General features: G+C 40.4%; 1 protein-coding gene across 6 annotated transcripts in view; it reads right to left on the bottom strand.

Moving 5' to 3' along the window:
• The window catches only part of rhbdl3 (rhomboid, veinlet-like 3 (Drosophila)), a 58,934-nt gene that overhangs the window by 17,225 nt on the left and 15,847 nt on the right, over positions 1–25,862 (bottom strand). For 2 of the 6 annotated variants that reach the window (XM_044189025.1, XM_044189026.1), the window contains 3 exons: positions 7,957–8,115; positions 1,886–2,110; positions 732–880 (listed from right to left, as the gene is read on the bottom strand). In XM_044189025.1, coding sequence (XP_044044960.1) covers positions 732–880; positions 1,886–2,110; positions 7,957–8,115 — 533 coding nt within the window. Of the gene's footprint in view, positions 1–731; positions 881–1,885; positions 2,111–7,956; positions 8,116–8,791; positions 8,870–10,462; positions 10,482–11,502; positions 11,748–20,047; positions 20,180–25,862 lie in introns of those variants that run through there. The other 4 variants (XM_044189024.1, XM_044189027.1, XM_044189030.1 and 1 more) reach the window with 4 other exon arrangements.

Below are 25,862 nucleotides of genomic sequence, written 5' to 3'. Positions count from 1 at the left end.
GGAGAGGAGAGGAGAGGAGGACGGAGGCTAAAGAAGTATAATGGTAGGTTTTATTAAATTATCTGTCAAGTTAATATTTAGTGGTTTCTTTTAGCAGAGGAGAGTGATTATGGAGACAAATGTTCCCCACACTCTATGATAGCAGCACTGCAGTATGTACACATTACACCAATAACCCACTAATAATCGCTTGTTTAAGAACATGATATTTAGGTATCCCATGTGATTATTTGTCAATTGCTTATTTGTTTTGGAACTTCACATACAGTGAATATGAACTGCATCCCAAGACTCATTAGCAACTCACAATCCCTCATTTGCCTATCTCCTCTTGCTTATCTGCATTTTTCCTTCATGACTGAAAAGGATTTAATTGCTTTCAGTTGATGTGTTTCACTGAAAATTAATTGCACGGTGTATTTTTGTTAATTAAATCGTTATGTAACAAGCTCTGACTCACTGAATTTTTCAAATGCCATAAACCCAAACCACCTGCGGCATCACAGATATGCAGTACCTCTAGTTTGTGTTTATCAATATGTTATTTCAACCACATGGTGTCACATGCACTCCCCTGATCACAAGACTGAAGTTAACACATGCAAAATGTGTCATTTCCTGCATCCAAAATTTGGAGGCTGACGAGGAAGAAACACTCAACTGAGTCCCTAGGAACTGCAGCATGGCTTAATGCTCATAATCAGAAAACCAATAGCGAGATGTTAACTTACCCAGTGTGCATGAAGATGTAGCTGAGGTACCTCCAGGCCTGGGCTCGTAGCTGGGGGTGGTAAGGTAAGGGGCTCTTGAGGAAGGACGGGCTGGATACCTGCAGGACCAAGCGGTCCAGTTGGAACCCATAGTACATGAACACGGCTACCTGGGAGAACACAGACAGACAAATACATGTGTGCTTTCCGTAGTAAAGTTATAGTAAAATAATGCTCGGCATCATAAATCAGAACAAATGGCTCTGGTAATTAGATGAAAGTTGAACACAAACTTTAAATTTCCTTTACTCATCTTCAAGAGTTATCAGTCAAAGTACATTAACTAGGAAAGAAAAAACAATCCTGTGATCAACAAGCCACTATCAAGTTTCTAAGAGCAGATGATATTTCTTGAATATTTTGATGTAATTTTTCTTATTTGAACACAGATAATGATATTGGACCAAAGTTCTTCTACCAAACCTTAAAAAAACGTATGCACATACTGACTTGTAAGAATCGACATTTCTGCAGAGCATTGCAGCCTATCATGCAATACTTTGTGTTACTTATATTATATTATTACATAATTAAAGGTACACTGTGGAGTTTCCATGTAACAAACTCAGTTATGTTCACTTTGAGTGTTTCTCACCAAAACATACTGCGCACATCCTTGAGGCCTAGCAAAAGTGTTGAAAGATTTTCCATCCTCATAAAATATTTGCAAAATGTTTTGAATATTTTGAAACCTGCATTGTTTACATCCATATTTACATCAGCTATCTGCCTCTTCTTTCCTGCCTTTTGCTGGTACATTTCTATATTTCTTGCTGTGTCACTGCACTGCAACTGTTGGTGGAATAGCGTGAAACAGAGGGAAGTCATGTCATGATTGACGTGGCCAGTCTTTGAGATAAATGCCAGTTTCATTTACCATCACACTGGACAACTCATCTTCTTTGTGTTGTGTGGCTTGCACATGCACTGCATATTTGCATTACTGCCTTCTGCAGTTGGTAGGAATGTTTACTCCATCACCCGTATGCTCGTGTGCGGGCCAGCTTATCAAAACAAAGCTCCACAGCGCTGCAAGTGGTCAAAAACTCTACAGCGTATCTTTAATAAGAGAGGGTACAGAACACATATTGCTCTCACACGCCCCAAAAATTTACCTCAGCAATGGTGATAGCCAGGATGAGCCAGGGAGGGGGACAGTAGGTATAGCTGTCAAAGTACCACTTGCGGTCGACCTCGCGGGGCAGGGTCTCGTAGGCGACGTGTCGGACCAGCCGTTGAGACAGCCCCAAGCCAACCTCATCTCTGAGACTGCAGCCTTTTAGCTGCCGGCTCCCCTGCAGAATGGCTCTCCGGAAACTGTTGGAGCGCTTGTTACTCATCTGGAGAAAGGAGGAAGGACAAGAGGAAAGTGATGAAGGAAGAGGAGACAGAGGGAGGCAGAGAGAAGAGTAAGGCCGGGAGGGAAGAAAGAATGGAGGGGAAGACAGAGAGGGAAGGAGTGAGGGGTCAGAGACAGGTCAGAGAATTTTACTACTTTATTAGCACTAGTGCAGTAGGTTTTGACATTAACAACCATCTTGTTTATTCACTACTACTCCACGTTTTACAACTTGAGTCTCAACACACAAGCACAATAGGTACAGGCCACACACACACACCAATCTTCCTCAGTCCAGCACACTGACAGACCCCTCCCACCTCACCATGGCAACAGAATGCCTGTATCGTCACCTAGCAACCACCAAACCTTTCTCTACATCCCTTTCTGTGTATAAAGATTTCACTTCCAAACATATATATGTCCCTTTTTGATGGGCGGGGACCATCGTTAATCTTTTAGAGTCCGTCAGTCAGTATAATTACTTTTAAAACCTGAGGAAACGACTTCTCTGCTCTCATTTTAAAAGCACTGTCATCTTTTTTGATTTAGCGCAGTCATTTTTATAGCACAGGTGTCACATTTTTCAAATGGTGGGCTTTTCATTTTGAAACTCTTCACACACAGTGCAGATACATACAGGCAGTCAAAACACACATATGCACACATTTTCTATTGAACACACACGTACAACCCTGACACACAAAAGTGGATATGTCCACAGAGAGGATTTGAAGAATGTTCTCATGTTAAAATTACTCATGCACCTCCCATGGACCAAGGGATGCGTTAAGTCCTTGACTTTTAGTGATTAGATCATATCACAAAGTCTGCAACGAAAGAAGGATCACAAGTTATATCACATACAGTGGTAGCCTGTAACAGCAGGCATGTGAGAAAAGTGAGAATAATATGTAGGCGTATCAGCTGTTTGTTATTGTTTTTATGTATTTATTTTTTATGATCAGCAATTTATTAACCGAATTCCCGACAATGCATATGCATACTAAATCAATCTTTACATTTTGTATGACACACACAGTGTGAATGAATATAGAGAGAGTGTGAATAAACATATTTGTAGGGGGAACAATGGAACAGGAAAATATTATTAATCCTCATAATAATAAACACAAGAATTACATGCTATGGGCCTAAAGGACGTTTGTATCAATTAAAATGTCAAGTTAAAAAAAAAAAAATGTTATGGGTTTGAGCTTAAGAGCAGTTGATACAACCAAAATACTTTTGCCATTTCTTTGCATAGATGTGAAACAGATTCTGGTTTATCGCTCCTGTGGCAGCCTCAGCTTTCTGCCTAAATCACTGCTGTCTCCAAGCTGTGTGCCTTTTACTAAACGTGCTGTGTGTTTTTTAAGATTCACCATGATGATGCAATGACTCCTCTCCCACAGTCTCCTTAGCTCTCTCTCTCTCTGTCTGTATCACTCTTTCTCTCCTTCCCCAATCTCTTTCTTACTCTGCTCTGTTTGTGTCACACTCCATAACTCAAATCTACTATTGTGTTTGTGTCTCTAGGATTGCAGGAGGCCCAGATGTGTCAGTTAGTGGATGTTATTTTAAGACGACAAAGGTGAGTGCTATTGTTTTCAGCAAGGGAAGAGATTGGCAAAATAGATAAATGAAATGTGGCTATCGGCAATAAAAGTATGGTAAAAGTGGATGGCTACAACTACTGCAATTTGCAAGTGTTGCCTGTGTATTGAAGCTGTGATTGATGTTTATTCAAACACAGACTTATCAGAGAAATAAGGTACATTTTAAATTGAGGATAGTGGACATACTTCTCTGATCTGAAGATATGTACAAGAAAACACATTAAGGAGAAAATACACCCAAATTAAGGTTACATAGTTCAAAATTAAACAGAATCTGAAAATCTGCAATAAAAGCATCCTAAACAACCGATAAGAAGGACAAATGTAAAATCAAAATATCAATAAAATCTCTGCATGAACAGTTGGCTGATAGTTCTTCTGGCATTGTTTAATGAGACTTTTACGGTCTCTGTGTGTATCAATGTTTGAAGATAAACTTCAGAAAAACCCAATTATTTCAGCCTTTATGTTAGGCACAGAGAGCTGTGGGAAAATGATTACGGGTTACCATGGCCACTTCCAGATAGCGCGCACACACACACGGACATCCTCCAGGCAGCCATGCTCCATAAAGACAGTCAATTCTTCGTGTGAAGTGAGAGCAATTCCTCTCCTCTTTGTACGGCACAAAAGAAAGAATGACATTCTGTCTGTTGACCCACTGGCAAGAGGAGAAGGGAGAGGTGAAGGGGACAAATGGGTGTTCGGCCAGCAAGAGACAATTTCACAGTTTGATCAATGGAAAACACAGTCAGAGGAGAGAGACAGGGAAGAGAGACGTAAGTGGGAGACAGAGAGAGGGAGACAGAGGAGGACAGATGGAAGAAGGAGGTAGAGGAAGATGAAGAAGGCTGGAAAAGAGGGATGGACTAAAAGCAAGAGTAGCAGAAGTGCATCAACTTTATCACAGAAATACACTATATGGTGAAACGTATGTGGACACCTGTGTATTACATATGTCATTGCTGCCTCCACTCTTCTGAGAAGCTCTCCACAAGATTTTGGAACTGGGCCGCAGGGATTTGCTCCCATTCAGCTACAACAGCATTAGTGGGCATTCAGACGGAAAAACAGCGCTGCATTAAGGGATGCAAGGGGCCGCGTTGATGGGGGCTGGTGTTTCAAATGTATTTGATTAGCCAATGCAGAATCTTGCCGGATGAAGCTGTATTACGTTGTGGTGAAAGTTGAGCCAGGTTTTTCTAAAGGATTTTTAGGCATCTCCTGTCTTTGTTAGATAGTTGAAAGAAAATGATTTGAGAGAGAGATGGGGAACAACATGCAACAAAGTTCCAGCCAGACTCAAATCAGTGATGTTGCGGTTCATGGTCAGCGCCTTAAACCCTAGGCCACCAGGGAGGCCCAAGGTTCACCTTTTTTGCCGGATGACTCAGTAGTTTTTTGCCAGAGCCCTCTGTGTTGGCAGCCCTACTGCGTCAACTTCGTCAGTTCCTCCACACCAAACTCAAACTATTTCTTGTGTGTTGTGATGTTGAAACAGAACAGGGTCTTCCCTAAACTGTTGCCACAGAGTTGGAAGCAAACTGTTGTGTAAAATATCACTGTACGCTGTAGCATGGAACTAAGCCTAGCCCAAACCATGAAAAACAGGAGGGGCGTCCACACAGTTTTGACAATATAGTGTATCTCAAGCAAAATAAAACCGCATCAGGCATACACAACCCCAAAAAGGGACATATAACAGTGCATTTGTAAGCACAAATACATCATGATCATTCCACAATTTCATCCCACTGGGGGAAACAACCTTTTCTGTAGATATTTCTGTAGATATTTTGGGAAGTATAAACCTATTATTGAGCCAGTTTCTACCCAGAACAGTCGCAGTGTGATGTATGAGAGAGAAAGACAGAAGGAGATGGATGGACACAAAGAAGAAGGAGAAAGGCATTGATAAGGAAGAAGCAGTGGGGAAAAAGCTGAAAGCTTACGCAAAGGAAGACAAACCGAGGGAGAAGGTAAAGAGTGAGAGAAGATGGAGGGAGGAAGAGGTAAAGAGAGGGAGAGAGCAGTGATTTTAACGCTGACTGTGACAGAGCAGTGAGCAAGCAATTACTGACAATCACATTGATGGAGGAGCTGCGGTGCAAAGGAGAGACGGCGCGACAAATAAACCCCTCACAGTTTGTCTCTGTCTCTCTTGGCCTCCTCCTCTAAATCTATTCTTCATTTATTTTTTCCTTCTTTCCTTCCTCCTGTGAGGGCAGAGGGGTTGGAGAGATAAAAATGTGCCAAGAGAAACCAGCCAATTAAAACTTGTTGGAAGAATTATAACTCTCTCAAGTTCCCATATTGGCTTTGACCCTTTGATGCCTTCCCTTAGAAAGACCATTATGTTATGTTTATGTTTGCATACCTTACAATCCTTACATAGTGGTATCATATTACAAGCTTTTTCACAAAGGCTGGGCAGAAATCCTTATAGATAACATTTAGCCTTGAATGACTGGCTCCCGGCTCCTGAAACAGAGGTGTACACTCTTACTTTCAGTGCCTGAACGTCAGTTTTTATTGTTTGTGTGCTGGTCATACAGTATAACCTTTAACCAAAAGTAGTACTAATTGTAGTATTCATTCTGAGGCTAAAACAAACAATTATTTTCATTAATGACAATCTGTTGATTTTTTTTATTCTATTACTAGTTTTGTCTATAAAATCTCTATAAAAACTCTTGGAAATTTAAAGATATTCAATTCACAATCATTTTAAAGAGATAAAAGCAACATATCTTCACATTTGAGCAAGTGGAACAAGCAAATGTTTGGCATTTGTGCTTGATAAATGATTAACTAATCAATTAATGTAATCTAAACTAATTGTTTCAGCACTTATTCATTCATTGCACAGCATTTTACCATAATCATGAATACATGTCACGTCTTTCCTCCCTCCTTCCCCCCCTCCCTGTATTGCTCTCTGTGTTTAGCTTCTGTTGTTCTGTTGCTGCCTCTATGAATGTATAAACCATGGACACAATAGTGACTAAGACAAAAAAATGTGAATGTACACACAAATGCCGGCATTCCTCTCTGTCCCACTTCCAGTTGCATGCCATGACCCACAGCCTGTCACATGACATGAATGCACCAATTGGAAACCAACAGCGAAAAGCTCTTTTGAACTTTTTCCCAGCTTCCTACAGGCCTCATTCCTCACCCACTGTATCAGACAATAAACAGCTCTGAAGAACAAGAGAGAAAAGGAGAGATGGACACACTCACACTCACAGACAACAATGAATTCCCTACAGTCTCTACAAACACACACACCCCCCACTCCATCCCTCAGCCACCCAGTAGTTATTGTGTACCACACAGCTACTCCCACTCCAAGACCACTCTACACTGTCCCGGGTCAGCGGTTCAACCTCCCATGAGGAACAGCAGCAAGACAGTGCAAAACAGAAAATGAGAAGGTTATGAGGCAGCGAGCACAGCTGGAGATGGTTGAGTGAGACCTTGGACAATCAGCAGCAGGCTGCAGTTTGAAGGTGAAACTGAAAGTGGGGCAAGGTGAGCATTAAGAGGGGAATTTATCACCAGACTGAGAGTCATTTCTTATTAGGAAGACTCTCCACCTTGTAGCTGAGGTGATCTCGGAATATGGCTTTTGGGACTGGATGTAAAAATGAAAAAAAGTTTCATGTCTGACAAAAAGTGTAGATGAAGTCCCAAGTCAAAAACCAAGTCAAGTCAGTGTTTCGAGTCTTGAAATGTACAGAAATAATGAATGCGTCTTTGAAGTTTGTATTTTTTGCTTTTAAATTAACTTCATAACATTTAAAGGCAAAATGATCAGGTGTTACTTGATGTGTTTTTTCTGCGATACAGTTACATTCAACTGTAATTTGACCACTGCAGAGTCTTCAGTGTCGAATATGATAATCTGAGGTATCATTTTGCAGGTCTACACTGCCCGCACCTTAAGTTTTCCCCCTGCTTGCAAAACATGATTATCTGCTGATGGACTGATTCAAAGTCATTGTCAGGAACATGACAAGCTGATTTGATGTACACTTTTTTATAACATAATTTTTAATCTTTGAGGCTTGTGGAGGATATCAAGTCAAAAGGTCCAAAGTCGAAAGTCAAAGTGAAGTGAGAAGTCTTTGGCGTTAAAGTCAAAGTCGAGTTGCAAGCCCAATAAACTACTGATTTCTGCTGAACACTGATGTCAGCAAGCCTATAAAAGGTTAAAACATCTCACCAGGTTGACAAAGTCTTGGTAGCAGATCTTTCCATCGGCGTTGCCATCCGCAAGGGCCAATAGGACTTCCAGTTTGTGGGGGTCAAGCTCGGAGCCGTGGGTCGCCAGCAGGTCCCTGAACCGTTCCGTACTGATGAAGCCCGAATTCTCTGGGTCATACTGCATGTGAACACACACAGAAATGCAAAAATGATTAGAACTTTATGTAATATATCTAACTGCAATAATATGGAAGTGTAAATAGAATAGAATAGACGCAAATACATCGCTACTTGAAGCAAACTAAACATGGCCAACAGTTGATTACAGGCACAACACACATGCAGCATATCAAATAAGCACCAGATACAAATAAACATGTTAGATGTTCATGAGCGGTCAGTATCCACAGTGCATCATTCTCTGTGCAGCCAAACATCAAAAGCTCAAAAACCCATCAGCAGTGGTTTAGTCATAGTTTGAGCATTTTGTAGAAAAGCCTTAATTGCTCCAAAAAGGCCCAACTGTTGAGATGCAGCAGTACCTTTTAACAGCTTTGGATTTCACTTTGAAATGACACTGGGCACCTCATTTAATAATAATAATATAATAATCTTTATTTATAGAGCACTTTTCAAAATCCATGTTACAAAGTGCTTCACAAAGGCAGCAAAATAAAACACACGTCATAAAATCATCTGGTTTTAAAAGAAAACAGATAAAACACAAGAAAAACATTTTTAAGTAAGTAAAAGACAGTTTAAAGAAAATTAAAACTCAAGAAAAATCAGGAAAGGCTCTCGAATAAAAGTATGTTTTTAGAAGGCACTTAAAAGAGATTACTGACTCAGCCAACCTGATTTCCTCAGGCAGGTTGTTCCAGAGCCACGGGCCCTGACTGCAAATATCCCCTTGTCCCCTGTCCCCTTTAGTTTTCAGCCGGGTCTCTGGAACAGACAAAAGACCTCTGCTCGAGGATGTCAAGGTACGTGTCGACCCGTACGGTACTAAGAGGTCAGAGATATAGTAGGGAGAGAGGCCATGAAGTGCCTTAAAAGTAATCAGTAAAATCTTAAAAACTATTCTAAAACATACTGGGAAACAGTGTAAAGAGGCTAAAATAGGAGTTATGTGGTTGCATCTTGATTCTGGCTAAAAACCACAGGCATTTGTAGTTTTTCACTTATTCACAGCTTGAACAGAGGAGGCATTCAAATGTATCTGGAAAACACCAGATATTCTGATGTTTTAAAAAGCTGGAAATTCAAAAGACCTTCACAGTGGTGATTACTTAAGCACTTGAATGTAAAAAGAGCCCTGACATCTTGGTCCTTTCTTTCCTTTGCACTTAATAGCTTGGGGCTACAAATCTAAAGTGACAATTTAGACTGAAATTGCCACTTAGAAATATACAAATATAAAAAAATTATTTGTTTCATGCTGTGAACTACTGTATATCCAAGATAAGTATATAAATATATAATATAAAATTGATTGGCGAGAAGTGAGCAAAGACACTTATAGTGACAGCTGTGTGACAGTATTTGTCTGTTCAACTGAGAAAAAACTGGCCTGGAATATATGACAATCCAGGACTTGAATGTTTGATTTTAATGTCAGGTTGTTTGTGGATGCAGGCAGAAGACAGTTGCTACCTCTCTGTCTCTATGCGCCATATATTTGCAAATGTGAGTGTAACCATGTCTATGTGTGTAAATACAGCACATTCATGCATAAAGATGTGACATTCAGACATTATGAGCTGCCTGCCAGATTCCATCACCCCTGAACCAGAAATAGTGACTGTGTACATGCATGCGTGTGTGTGTATGTGAGTGTGTATTTGCCATATGCCGGTGTTGGCAGACGCTGAGTAAAGCCAGGCTGGAAGCAGGTGCTCTATGCTCAACCAAATGACAACGGGGAGAAGAGGTTTTGGCTCTTCCTTGTGTTGTTTTTCTCCATATTACCTAACAGTAATACAGCTTTTTTGTTGCTGTTAAGGCTACAGTTGTCAGTACACTTTCCACTCAATGTCATCTTTGCGATCTGGCTGTAATATTCATGCATATTAACACTTGGCCTGAAAATAGATTTTATGCAGCTCCTGTGGCTGCAGCTTATTAAATGTATACACTGATTTTTATGTTATAGTAGTTATATTAAGTGTTCAGAAGAGCTATGGCATGGAATAATTCTTAAGAGGTGAGCAGATTGGACGATATATATCACCTCGGTCGAGGTTCCAAGCGAATTGAGTTTTATGGTGGAGTTAAAAACACTGCAGTCCCCTGATTGGTCAGAGAGTTGTCACTAGAATCATCACTTGCATGACACGGGAAATTCTGCACAAACTCGCCAACAATAGCAATCCAGATTTTTAAAAATGGCAGCCCACAAAATGATGTGTCGCGCTGAAGATAATGTTACGGCACTTTCACATGCCGTCGCTTTAATGATCAGCTAAGAATCCCACCTACATTGAGGGGGTACTATCTGCAGTGGAAAACGAAATCAAGAAAAGTACCTGGTACCAAAAGCAAGTTGAGTCGAGTCGAGCCGAGTCGTACCATGCAATGGAAATGAGGCTTATGTTCTCTGCGTGTTTGGCATGTTTTATGATCGGACAAAGGTCTTTATGTCCAACAGCTTAATTACTGGGTGTTTGCAATGAAGATAAGTGTCTTTTTACATTTCGTAAAGTAAGCACTAGAACACACAATTACCCAATAATCAAATGCAATATGATTTTAGTAGAGCGATACTGGGAAATAAAATGTTGCTAAAATGCTTAAATGTTAAAATAAAATTTTAAATTGTTAATCAAATTTGTTGCATGCTTGGTGAGGAAAATTAAACTAACAAGATGAAGTAATTTCATGTAATTATGACTTTAAATCTTTGTCTGCAAGACTTTTACCCACTTTACATTAAATTATGGCTATCTAAGCTAGACTGCATCTGGACTATGTAAAAGACTATGTGACAACTTACTTACATTTACATATCTGGTGTGGGAGGTGTGACGGCAACGTGAGTAACATCCTATTTTGGTGCAACCAGATGAGGCATTTTATGCATTCTAGTATGTTTGGTTAAGAAAAGGCGAATTAGGGCTCACAAGTGTAACCTTACCAGAAGTGAGTTATTCAGTTATGACAACCGGTTTGAATGTGTGTCATCTGCCACATGGCATCCAACAGAAGAAGAGGAGGAGGAAAGAGGTGTTGCAGAAATAATTTGTACATTCCTATTAAACTAGAGAATATTCTTACAATGATGCATTTTTACAACATTTTACTGTTATGTTTCTTCAAAGGCAAACAAACAAGAGTTAACTCCTGAATATGATTAAACTTGCACTACTGAGTCCATCATACACACAACACTATCCCTTTCCCTTACATATGCACACCAAAACATCTCTCTCTCTCTCTCTCTCTCTCTCTCTCTCTCTCTCTCTCTCTCTCTCTCTCTCTCTCTCTCTCTCTCTCACACACACACACACACACACACACACACACTTTATGCATAAAATGTAAACTCTACTTTACAGAAAGAACCAACCTTCTCTTGCAGTAAATCAGCCAGTTTCTGCCAAGGACATTTTGTCATGATGAAGTAACGTCAGCCAAAGCCTGTCTCACCACTCAGCGTGTGAGCAAAACAATATGTTGTGTGTGTATGTGTGTGAGTGTGTGTGTGTGTCCCTGTCATATTGTTTGTCCCAGACTACGCAGGGTTATTTCTAACCAGGACTAAAGGATTACAGTCCAATCCAAGACCCTCAAAACACACCTCCCCCATCTTTCTCTCTCAAATACACAAACACATACACACACATCCCTAAAACCCCAGCCAGCCTCCTCTCACCCTCCTCGCCCCGCCCCACACAGAACACCCCCTCACCCTACATTCACACCCCTCTCCTCCACTCTCTCCCTTCACTCTCTCTCTCTAAAGCTAACATGTGGGCTCCCTGAAAAGAAAAATAAATAGTTCAATAAATTTGCTGTGTTATCTCTTTTACTGTCACTCCCAGACGCAGGCAGCCATACATTATTTTCCTCACACACAAACACTCCCTCGCTCCTCTCTGTGACACCACAGGCTTCATAGTTGAGTGAGCACTCTCTGAAGTCAACAGGGGCGGAGCAGAAGAGGGACGCACACTCACTAACTCACTAACACACACAATGTTGGACCTCCAATGGCAATTTCATGGAAGGTTTACCCAAACTCCAATTAGTGATCATTTTATTTTGATGCACCCAGAGGTCCATGCAGAGACGGACACTATATGATAAACTCTCCATCCAAGACTCCTCAAGCTTCACCATAAACCAGAAAGACTAACAAAATCTCAGTTGTTGGGCTGCAACTAACGATCTATTAATCTGCCAATTCTTCTCTTGATTAATTGATTAAATGTTTGGTCTATAACCTGAAAAGAGAAAAAAGATATTCTATTTATTCTCATAGAAGAACTGTAACTACTAAATTAAAGGTATTTTTTCTAAAGAAAAACAATTAACAATGATCAATTGAATAACAAAATTGTTTCCAATTAATTTTCTGTCGATGAAACAACTAATTGCCTCAGTTCTACTCAGTCGTATTGACTGTGTTGTCCTTGAGTCATAACAATAAAGAAATACATTGGAGATGCTTATTTTCTGTTACTGTTGAGTTACTAATACTACATGTACATATATGGATGAGGAGAGGATTTTGGGTAATGCAGTACTTACATATTGGTAAGTATTTAGCTTGTGCATCTAGGAACATTCACCAGATTGTGAATTTAAGTGAACTTTTATCCCAGCACATTTTTCATTTTCTAATAACTATGTTATTGTCTCTGCTCCATAAGGCTTGTTTTGCAAACAGCAAAGGGAGTGAGATGCAAATCCCTCAGATTAAAATAGGCATACACACACAAAATCACACACACACACACACACACACACTTACAAATCCTGGTGCAAACATAATACCACAAAACATTCACAGCCAATAAGCTTTCATATTGAGGGCTTCTCAGCAGCCTGGTGTCAGTGCGAAGAAGAACAACAGCAGAGGGAGGGAGGGGAGCAGTGAGTAAAGGAGGGTTGGTATGGGCTGTAGCGAGGGGGTGCGATTGGACACAATGCAAGGCTTTTTGTCTTCTGCCTCATTTTCATAAAGCTGAATATTATGGAACTAGAGGGTAGGCAGTTTGTAAGGGTCAGGGTTTCTTTCCAAGTATTCAACTTTGCACAGAGAGCCTGGAAAAATTAATTAGGGCAAACATAAAATATACAAAAGGCTACAGTGAAAAATATAGTCAAAACAACTTAAAATTTGATTATATCTAGCCCTCAGGGTGATAGACTGAGCCATCATAAGACCTTAAAAATAAAGTAAGCAGATATCTGACCATATACTGTAAAAACAATCTGGGAGAGATTGTCCAAGTCCATTGTCTCTGACTTACAGTTACTGCTGTTGTACCTTTCCATGATCTCAACTGGCTCCATTCAGTCATATCAAGGTACTGAAAAGAATCAAAAACAGGAAAGTCCTCTGCTGCACTTCAGGGGTTAGGATATTCATCATAAGCCATTAACTTGTTTTCCTGAGTTACACCAGAGAAGGGCTTGGCAGAAGGTTATTTAAGACTTTTTGATCAACTTAACTACTGACTCTAAGCCGTGGCTGACCTCCGGCACTTTCAGTGACCTTTGACATTTGACACAGACTGGTACGGGTCACTGTCCAGGAGCTTTGAGCTGCCAATGAGCTGTTATCTGGAACAGTAAACACAAGCTAAAGGGAGGAAGGAAGCATGGAGAGTGAATGAAGAGACACCAGAGTTAATTAGGAGAGACAGTGACTCTCAAATCCTCTTAAACCTACGTCACACACACACTGAACCTGTCACGTACTGAAGAGCTAATGTAATGCTGGCATGTGATAATCATGTAGTGTATGCAAGTGAAAATGCTGCAGGAAAATCACTCAGGAGTAGGACATTTTACAAATTCCTTGTAAATCAGTGAAAAAAAATCAAAACTTTTTTCTCTTTTCTCTTCTATATCTGTCCAGTGTAACAGTATGTGCTTCCAAGTAATCGTTTTTTTGGAAATAAAAGAAGAGCAAAAAAGAATATCAGTCGCTACATTGCTGACGGTAAACTTGTGTCTGATTTATGCTGCATAAGCAGAAAAAAAAACCTTGGATAACAACATCATCGACATTTCAGACAGGATACACCCCCTGAGCTCTGCAAGAAACAGCCCACACTGTTCCATGTAATCCTAAAATGTTGGCTTTGTTGTATGAAGACCTTTGCTGTGAGTCATCTTGTCAGTCACTCTCCAGTCATTCTTTCACTCCTCACTGTCTTCTACGTAATAAAGCAGAAACGGCATGAAACAAACTGACAGGGCAGTAACCTGAAGTCTTACCCACTATAAAGTCATCTAATTTTAAATAATACAGCCATACGGGCTTGTGCAGAAACAGGCATGAAGCAGTCATTCAGCACAGTAACATGTGTGACCTGTCACATGGGGATGCAGTGTCAAGCAGGATATCAGCAGGTGGGGCTTGTTATACAACTCCATCAGGTAGAAAAGAATAATTAAAGTTATTCAGTACCTGAAATAACAGCAAAGATGTGTTGGTGGACAAGGACATGAAGCAACACACTGCATACTGCAACACGAGACATGGCTGCTGCCTGAAGCATCAGTAAAGACTTCTGAAGTCACACTTTTTAATAATAACATCCTCCAGGCTGAGGCGGTGTAGCAGGCATGAACATGGTTAATCAGCATGGCAACATGCATGACGGGACTGACTGAGGGTGCAATAACGTGTAACCTAAGCAACAGGAGCTCCAATAGCCCTTGAATTGCTGTAAGGCCATAATGATAGTGGGCCAGAGGACAATAGAGTGTCTGTGTATGACTGTGTGCGTGTGTGTGTTTGTGTATGTGTGCGGGCAGGTATTACTAATGTTATGGGGACATAAATCTGTTTACACAGTCACATTGTGGGGACTTCTTGGGGCCTTCCTTATGTAAGTCAATGTAATGTCCCCGAAAGTGATTGAAAGCGACTGTGTGTGTGTGTGTGTGTGTGTGTGTGTGTGTGTGTGTGTGTGTGTGTGTGTGTGTGTGAGGCTCTATATGTCCAAGCATATACTGTAGGTGGTCTTGAGGGGAGAGTGCCAAAAATAAACACAGTCTTTGAGATGCATAAGACTTACTTTGCATTGTTTCATATTAACAGGCATCAGAGAAGAACGCAAACTCACCTATAAAGTATATACGTTATATACTCTATGTGTCACTACATAGAAAATATCCCCATATTATTACTGTTACTAAATTGCATGTCTGGAAAAACAGTCAACATAAAAGTATGATTCTGTAAAGCTATGCTCATCTCAAATATTTACTTTATGCTATATGCTGTGATTTTGGGTATTAAACACAAAAATATATTACTATATTATTGAATTTCTGTATATTATTATTGCTTTCTTCTAATTAAATAACTGGTATGGCAAAATCCAGTCAGCATACAGCCTGTCTAGCTATATAATTACTTACAATCCCCCTGCAAAGTCAGACAGTGTGCACCACTGAATGGTTGCTATTAAAAGGACTGCAGTAAAAAAACAGCCTCTTACCTGCTCGATCTGCTGACCCACAGACAAAACAAGCTATTAAATCATCCAGAAATTATGGCTCTTTTGGATACTTTTCATATTGACCTTTTTTTTTTTTTTTTTTTCATTCCTGTACAATTGCAAGACCCTAATCTAAAGGTTTACTACTGTATGAGGTGATAGTGTATTGCACTACACATAAAATCTGTTATACTGCATGAAGGCAGACTAGCCCAGACAGACTAATTACCAGTAGCTGACATTATAACAGCCCATTTAATGAGCTGGCAGGGTCTTACTCTCCTAATGGCTTTCCTTTTTTTCCCATAGTCATAAAGATTCCCAAGCTGGACTGCAGGCTATTAATGTTAAAAACTCAGATACCCTTTTAAAATGCAGTGTGTCTAAATACTGACAAAAATGTCGTAAAACTACAATGTTTTTGATCAGCACAAGTATTATATATTGCATATGAAGTATTACAATCGCCAAATGTCCCCTAGAGTAATAAATCCAATCCAAATAGGACTGTAGTGCCTGGGTTAGGGCAGGAAAGTGGCAGGCAATTAGGAACATGATGCCTAACCAATTAATCAATCAACTCTGATTGAAGAGCAATGAGGTCCAGGTTTTAACTCAGCTTAGTCAGAGGAGTCGACACACACACACACACACACACACACGCACACACACACATTCTGTACATTCACATGTCAACTCCTCTTGACTGTAGCAAATTAGACTTCTATATTACGCCACTATACCTACAGAGAGTTCGCTGTACATTCTGGCTTCTTATGAGCCAGTGGATGGCTACAGCAGGAGCTAAAAAATGATATTAAACTATGTACCATATATTGAGCCATAGTACCATTAATAACCATCTTCAGTCACTGATCAACATGGTCTAATCTTAATCTTCATGAATAATAGACATTTTTCACAGCAGACATTTTGGCTTGTTAAAGCAGGAGAAGCACATGTGTAATTGATAACATTAAAAATTAAAATTAGTTACTGAAACCTGTAGCAGAATCGACTGCTCTGGCAAGGAAAATAGCTTTTTTCCACTAGCCAAGAATGGTAACGAACCATTCTCAGGTAAAAATAGTTGACCAATAGGCATACTACCCGCTTTGAGTAAAATCATGGAGAGAATAGTATATGAGCAAATCCAAAAGTATTTATTTAAAAATTATTTTAATATGTGTATCAGCATGTATATAAAAAGGGGCACTCTTCAAGTACGTTGTTTAGGGCTGCTTTTGTTTGCCATTTTCACAAATGATTTACCTCTAATTTTGAATAATACAACCATTGCGATGTATGCAGACAATCATCAGCACACACACCTGGAGAAATCGGTGGGGTTTTAAATTGGGTAACTTCTTAATATTGAAAAGACAAAATGTATGGTAATTGGTTCAAAATATTCATTAAGTGTCGCATCAGTTTTACACTTAACTATAGGAGGTTTAGATATTGAACAAGTAACAGATTCAAAGCTATTAGGGATCACTGTTGATAGTAAAATGTCTTGGAACATCCAAATTAATCAAATAGTGGTAAAAATGGGCAGAAGCATGGCTGCTATGAAATACTGTAGAAAATTCGTGCCTAACTAGTTAACCAAACGGTTAGTGCAAGCTATCACAGTTAGATATTGTTGAGATTGAATTTGTTTACATAAAGAATAGTGTACATTATATAACTTTTTTTGTTTTTATTTTTTTCTGTTCTTGCAGATATGATATGAATGTAGAGAGCTATCCATCCCGCTTTATTTGTGATTTAGTGGATGAGTTGCTAAGTGATTTCTTTTCTCAATTATGTCAGAGATAAAATTATTGTATAGAGCTATCGTATGTATTAGACAGGCTTTGAGATGGTGTTGGTTGTTATGTGTCGTAATGGTTGTGTTATGTTTTGAGTCTGATTGTGAGTATGAAGAGCAGCTACACACCCACGGTACACCCACAAAGGTGTTTTCACTTTTGCTGGATTAGACCTCTACTGACGACTATAGGATCATGTTCAGACTGCTCACTCTCCTGTTAATGTGGGTCATGTAAACTAAAACACATGTAAAGGTGCATACAGACATACAGTATATGACTACGACTGAAACCTTTTCTACGACAGTATATGGTATACTAGTATACACATGTGCACAATAATATATATGTAGATGCCTGTTTAAATACAGTCTTCAAATGTGACCAGACATTCATACACACACACAAACAAAAGCCTCATACACAGTTACTGTGCTTCCCCGGTGCTTCCCGAACACAAAGCCTGAGTATTCCCTTGATATGGAGCAATTAGCAGTTCTAATAAAAAGCCAGCCTCGTTAGAGTGGGAGAAGCTCGTTAGTCTCTCCGCTAATTACACTGAAGCACCAGGGAGGACAGGCGAGACCAGGGGCACCTCATTCACTGGCCATCACTCACACACACTTAGATACACTCTGACAGCAGGTACAATGGAAAGACACACACACACTCTCGCCATCTCATATTAATCAGGCTTTTCAGACCGTGCTCTTGACACCAAGGGGTTTTACCTGTGTGATATCTTTCTTGTCTCTGTCTCTGTCTCTTTCTCTCTCACACGCACACACACACACACACACACACACACACCCTCTTTTGTCACATTATCTGACACAGCTGAAAAAGTACTTTATCGGTGCTTTTGGCCACCGGGAGACGCTCTGTGGTTTTGAGGCTTAACATCTGCCCTGGTGGCTGGGGCCCCAGGCTTGGTCTCATTTAGGAGACTAGTTCAGGTTGAGTAGAGTCGACAGCTTGTCAGCGGGTGGCGGCTCTAAATGGGGGGGGGGATATTGATGGAGGGGTGAAAAGTCAAACATTTAGACTGACAGCTGACATCGCCCAGAAGACCTCAGTCGAGACTGTGGGGCAATCAGACATCATGGATGGAAATCCTCATGATAGTGAGGGGATATTGTGTTTTGTGTGTTTGTAAGAGAGAGAAGGGGAGGGGGAGGGTGGCCACACAAAGTGGACTGAGCTTGAAAATGTTTCTTCTTCTGTCCTTTTAAACTTCTATCCACACCAAACTGACATTTTTCAGTCAGTCCACCACTTTGGTCCAGACCGAAATATCTCAACACCTTAAAGATGGATTGCTATAAAATTTTGTACAGACATTCATGGTCCCTAGAGAATAAATCCTAATGACTTTGGCGATCCCCTGACTTTATCACTAGCACCACCGTGATACTAAAATTTGTGTTTTTTATTAAAATGTTTCTATTGGCTGGATTGCAAAGAAATGTGGTACAGATATCCATGGTGCCCAGAGGATGAATCTTTATGAGGATTTATGATATATCTTTTATTTTCATCTAGTGCCACAAGCAGATCAAGTTTTATTTAATCAGTAAACTACATCTACAAGATGGATTGGCACAAAATTCTGTCATTCATGGTTCTCAGAGGATGTACAACCTTGGGGATCCTGTAACTTTTCGTCTAGTGCCACCATGAGGTTGACATTTGTGGTTTTCAGTTAAATGTTTTAATAACTATTGGATGGATTGGCATGAAATTTGGCACAGACATTCCTGTTGCCCTCAGGATGAATTGTAACAATTTTGATGACCCCTTAACTTTTCCTGTAACGCCATCATCAGGTCAAAATTAAAATGTGTCCTATACTTTGGTTTATGACCAAATACCTGCAAAACTAATGACATTCCCATCAGCCTCTGCGGTACTTTGTGTTAGGGTAACATTAGCATCAAAGCACCACTGTGCAGTGCTGCCTCACAGAGCTGCTAACATGGCTGAAGAGTCTTTGTCTTGTTTACTCCCAAAAACTGTATTTCAAAATGCTTTCAAGTGGACAAATCTGACAGCTGCTGCAGGCTGAATTACTGTTTGCCTTAGTTTCTGGGTAGTATTTACAGGTCAGTATTGAACCATTTTATACTCATTCGGATGGAAACAGAAAAAGAAAAATGTCAATGAGAACAACTACATTGTGTATATTGTGTATTTGAAACATAAAATAAGTCACAGTCAGCAATGGTTTAACCTGCTGAGAAAAAACTGAGTACTGGGCGTTGTCTGTCCCACTCCTTACCAGATGGTAGCTGTAATAAACAATTGTGTTGTTTGCCAACTAAAAGACAGAAGAGAAAGAAGATGACATATTGCCTTTCTGTTGTTTTGGCATTTTTACATGGAAGGAGAAATTTTATTCATTCTCACATATACTGCTTTTTTAAGTAGATTTATTTGCCCTAGTGAGTACATGCTTATCCCCCTAATGAACACCTTGTTTATGGTACAGATAATTCTTTTTATTAAGAGCAACTTGTATAAACTGAAAGGGATGTGAATCCTTGCACACACACATACAAATGCACACAATAGTCAACACAGCGGTCAGTGCCGTTTGTAAGAATAAAGTGCCACGCACGTGGAGGTTGATCTGACATGAGTAGGTCCAATCTCTACCACAGTCTGGGTTTGACCTGACAGCTCCAGGCTCGGGCAGGCACTGATGCTTTCGGGGCACCAGACAGCAGCCAGTGGATTGTTTCATTGTCCTCTGGCAGAGAGAGAATTAAGAGTTACCCACACAATAGCAGTAACGTTCAGAGGAGAAGAAGATGCAGGAATGCTGCAGCATCTAATAATACAAACTCAAGAGGGAACTTGTTATTCTAATTGTGCGAGTGTGTTTGTCTTCATTTAAACCTCAGAGGATAACACCTTTGTCTGCACTGACAAAAAACAATGAGGTCAAGTTGACTTGTGTAACACTGTAACTAGATGACTGTCTTCCGTCCGGCTGTCACTCAGATTCTCATTCCTCTTTCCTATTTCATTATCATCCAAGCATTCAAATTGAACTTTGCCTGCATCTCAGCTGGGAACATATTCCACCTGGGATGAACACAGATGGGCAGATCCAATACCTCCCTGCTCCTCCCAGAACGACCCCCCCCAAGCTGGTGTCACTTGAAAGCAGAGTGACACAGCGACAGCAGAGTGGGGCGGGATGCAGAAGGGAGGGATGTGATGAGCCGCCAAGGTTTCACACCATTAATTAGCCAGACATCACCTCTCCCGTCGCGGAGGATTCTGCAGGAAAAGGTCAGCCGTCTGGCTCGCATAAAGACCAGCTCGCCATGCATGTCAAGGCCCCCGCTGGCCCAGCCAGTGCTCTGCCCACGTCACACTTCTGAGACATGACTAATGCCTCGACAAGACTTCTAATAGCCCCCAAAATGCCACAGCAATGCCTGTTAATGCGGCCATAAACAACACCTAGAATCGGAGACTAAGGCCAAGGCCACCAGAGAGAAAAAAAAGAGAGCGGAGGACTAGAGGGAGGACAGAGGAAGAGAAGTGGTGGAGTCGACAGAAAACAAGCAGTAAATAGCATGACAGGAGAAAAAAAGCAGGGGTAAAGAATTAACAAGCAATATTAAAAAGAGGAGGAGTTATAAATAGATAAAACCGCAGTGTGATGCAGAGTGCACAGAGCTGTTCTGAACAGTGTTGGAACTGTCTGAAATCAAAAAAATTGAGGTTAGAACAAGGAACAACAAAATATCAATATTTGATATTTTGGGACTAGAAGCTGCTATTCAACACTGGCTGCTGATTTGTAATCTTCTTTTAATTATGTTAATGTTGTGCTTGTATGTCACATGATAACATAACATGATGATGCCTGCAGTACGTGCTTTAATAGTATTTAAAAAATACACAGACTTTGCTTGTTATGGAAGTAAACCAGCATAGCTTGCTGTACAGAAATAAAACACAGTTGGCAGGTGGCGGTTGAAATTACTGCCTTTGATAGGATAACCTTCAACTGGACACAAACCGAGTCAATTAAGCAACAATCTGACATAGCATACATCAGCAAGATCAACAAGCTGAGAGAGGACCTCGCTTGTCCCAGCACAGCACTCTATTATAACCCACTTTCATTAAACAGCAAGCTCCTCCAAAATTTCTCAACCACTCTCCTTTCTTTCCCTCGTTACTCATGTTTCAATACGAGCAGTGTTTTCCCCCAGGAAACTCTGGTGAAAGACTGAGGGGGCAAGTGTTGCACAGACTGCACACTTGAACTTGTTATTTCCCTGGCTTATTGTGCGAGGAGATGATTATTGTAGGACAGGGAGCAGAACGAATCCACTCTGCTTTGAAGTGTGAGAGACACAGGAAGAGGAAGAGAGACAAAAGGTGGGGGACTAATCACTAGCAGGTGATGATTGTGAAGTGTTGTTTGTCATTTTTAAAAAGAAAGGATGGGAAGGAAAAGAGGGGAAGTGCAAAATACTAGGTATTCTTTATAATGTGACAATAGAGTACAACAACACCACAAAGTACAGCCATAGAAATTACCACAGATTTAAATACACATCTCTCTGACACATTCTCGACAAAGATTTAGCATTATAAGCTTTACAAAGGTAGATGATTTTTTGGCAGGTTATTGTAATGGATTCCATTACATTCTACAGGTGTTTCCTATCTTAGGTCCACCCACTATATGGGCTTACTATGTAATGCAACAGCAACAAAAATGTTATTGTTGCCCCTTATTGATAAAATGTACTTTAAGTAACAGGGTCCCCACTGACCTTTTACCAACCACTGTTCCTCCCCTGGGACACTAGCACAGTGTAGAACTTTCACAGGCTGGTAGTACTATGGAGAGCTACTTGAATATGAGCATGTAATAGTGCATATGTATCGATAGATTTGACTCTCGTTGTTTCAGTCATTTTGAAAAAGAACACTGTTATAAAAAGAATTCAGGTGCAATGCATGGCAGAGTATACAGCTAAAAACTTTTAAAACATATATGGCGTCTCCCTTCCTTCCAAGCAGTCTGAAAGTCCAGCAATTTAATAAATCTATAAAAAGTTCAAATGTTCAAATTAATCTCAAGGGTCTAGAAATTAAAATGAACAATTTCAATTTGTTTTTAGCAGACCATCAATTTGGAGTTTAAGGGTTAAATAAGGCCTCAGGGAAGTCTTCCAGGGATTCACACTCACATTGATACCTATGGGTAATTTAAAGCCTGACTTTAATGTTTTTGGAAAATGAGAGTAAAACCACGTGGAAAAACTCACTGGGAAGACCTTCCTGCAGTGAGGCTTAAGTTCTCTCAGCAGAGCAGCTGGTCCTACCTGGACCTGCAAGTGACACCAAGTTAAAGTCCCAATGTCGGGTCGAATAAATTTAATTTTCAAGTGCATGGCATTACTTGTGGAGTTGTTTTCACTCAGATTAGTCTTATCAGCAGGTACAGAGAGAACTGACTGGCAGACCCTGCTACAGTATCTCTACTTTCTTCTTCTACTTTCTTTCCCTCATCCTCCCTTTCTCTCCTCTGTCTTCTTTCATTTCCCATTCTCTCCTCCAGTTCTCTGTGATGGGAAATGCACGTAGACTGCCACAGGTAATCGCTTTCTCTCGCATGCAGTCTAATGTACTCTCTCTGCTCTCATTCCTTTCCTTCGTCTTCTTCACTATATAACAGATAACTCTGACTACACACAGTCTATACTCAGGGACCAAAAATGAATCTTCAGATCATGCATCTGTTGCACTGTTATTCTTTTCTTAAACGAAAATCAAATTTACATTGCACAATAGAAACAAACAATGAAACAAAAATGTTAAAATAATTGCTGTCAGATTTCAATATAGCTCCTGCCAATAGTCAGATTTTGGACCACTTTGGTTTCAAAATAGAATTTTCCAGGTAAGTCACGTAAACTGATCATTCAGTCAATAACTGACATGGATTTCATACAGTCCTGAATTGGTTTTCCATCACACAGAAGTGTGTTTCATGGTGGCTGCAGGGATGACTGACGTTGTATCTGTCTGGGCTAATCAACAGAGTGCTGGGTCACCTGTCTTGCTTGACAGATTAGAAGCCCTCATTCATCTCACACACACACACACAGCCCGACACACACACATAGTCGTCTGAGGCCATCACAAATTAGCGTGGGCCATCACAGTTTCCTTGCCAACTGGCCTGTAACCAGGCAACGTTGGTCGGTGTGAAGATGTTTTCAGTGGGTACACGCGCATGTACACACACACACACACACACACACAGATGTGGGCTTGATATGTGGATAGGTGTCAGACACTATGGTATTACTTTAAAATCCCGGGACATCTGATCCCCTTACTGTGCTGGACCTGAAGCACATAGATACACATAAGCATGCGGACACACAAGGACACACAGACTATACAGTATAACAAGACTGAAGCAGCTTCACAGTTATTTCATCTGCAAGCCCTGATCCAACAGGAAAATTACATCCAAACTACAGGAGCTGTTTCACCTTTAGTAACTACTGCTGTCTGTCTACAAGTACATTTCTCCATGTGACCTTGATCATTAAGCATTCTTGAGACTGAAGGAGGCAATCCTAGGTGAACAGGGTGCTTTTAGCAAGGTTAATGCAAGGTACAATGGTTTTGGTGCAAAAGAAATCCACTTTAGATCATATAAATGAAACCTTGGATCAGCTAGACATCAGAAAAATAGATCTCAGTGTCACCATTTCAGTCCATCTGTGCATGGCAGGCAATTTAACCAAGATTATGATCAGTGCCTCATTCTCTTAAAGCTTTAGATGATATCAAAGCAGCTATTTGACTGTGTGAGCTCTGTCTACTTTATTTCAAGTGCACTCACTTCTTCTTTCTTTGTCATGGACACTTTAGGTTTGAATGGTGTTTGTAGAGCTCGTATGCCGCGTAACTTGTGTTCAGCAGGTCTGTGCAAACCTCATGTAATATTAGTTTCTGCTGAAGGTGTGAAATGCACAACCTTTCTTTTCCCTGCAACCAGCCCACCCATTGCTGTGAATAATACTGCCATCCTTTTCATCTTGCTTGACCAATTAAGGTTGAATAAAGAAAAATCATAAGCACTCTGCCTTAAGCAAACTCTCTTCTAGAGAAAGCATTAGAAAACTCTCTTCCACGTCACCACAAAGACCTGAGGACTGATACCATCTTGGAGCAGCTTCATCCAAATTAAATGTTTCTAGGCAACACAGTATCAATACGCTTGATCAAACAGCAGCATGTTCTGTCTCTGTCCCATCGACATCTCTACTAATTCCCACCATATAACAGCAGCTCGCTCCACAGACAGCCACTGAGATCCATTACCCAGCACCACACGAGAGGACTGCACACCCACTCGCCATCCCTGTTCTCTGTCTCTGCCTCAACCCTGAGCATTCATTAACACACACTCACACACACACACTTCATTGCACTGTTATTGCACAGAGCCCATTTCCCCTCTACATTTCCCCTCAGTCCCTAAAGTTTAAAACCATATTCCCCCTGCAGGTTTAATGCTATCCCAGACAGAGAGGCACTCAGGTCTCTGGGAGACAAGATGCAATCAGAATATCATCAGGGCTTTTATTTGACAGATGCTGCAATATCAAGAATAGACAGATTGTTCGTCATACAGGCTCTGCTGATGCTATGACATTAAAGTCCTGCAGTGCTAGTTATCTACTGAAGCTTGCTCCAAGAAGGCCAAAGGCGACTGTAACAGTGACTTGAGATAAACCTGTATTTGTCCTCAGTGTGAATAGGTCAACACAAGTTATTCGACCAGGTCTGACACTGTTCAGCTTGGGTACAAAAAGGTGACCAAAGCAGGTTACTATACTATAGTAGAGTACTGTAACCCTGCAACAATGTCTAGCTCTCACTACCATAAATTCTGACCAAATAAAGAAAATTCCGTTCCGTTCCATTTTTAATGATCTGACATTTTGCAAAACACTATGTGCATTGCCATGCACCTGTTTTTATGCATATTTTCAATTTACGCATGAAAAAAGAGTGAAAATGCCAGAAATGAGAAACAAAGTCTAAATATTTTTTTCTGAGATGGAAAAGTTGAAAAGGTAAAAACTAAATGTGTGTAGAAATATACTAGACGAAGTAATCATGGCATGTGACTTCCTGCAGTCCACCAGACTGTCTGCATTCAGGCCAAATACACTTGAACCTTATGTGATGACAAACAGGTGTGACTGTCTGCCTATGTAGACACTCATTGTAGTATAAACAGAACTGTGAGCGTCTGTCCGTGTCCATGTTATGTAGCATTATCAGAGTATAGCAGTGGTTTCTAATTGACTGCCTGAACGAGCTTGAAAGGATTTGCTTAATTTGATATGGAGTGGGTCCTTGTTTCTCCAGAA

The sequence above is a fragment of the Siniperca chuatsi genome, linkage group LG3 (assembly GCF_020085105.1).
Source record: "Siniperca chuatsi isolate FFG_IHB_CAS linkage group LG3, ASM2008510v1, whole genome shotgun sequence".
In the NCBI taxonomy this organism is placed as follows: domain Eukaryota; kingdom Metazoa; phylum Chordata; class Actinopteri; order Centrarchiformes; family Sinipercidae; genus Siniperca; species Siniperca chuatsi.
Note: the sequence above shows the minus strand (reverse complement) of the source record. Positions and strands in the feature narration are given on the sequence as shown.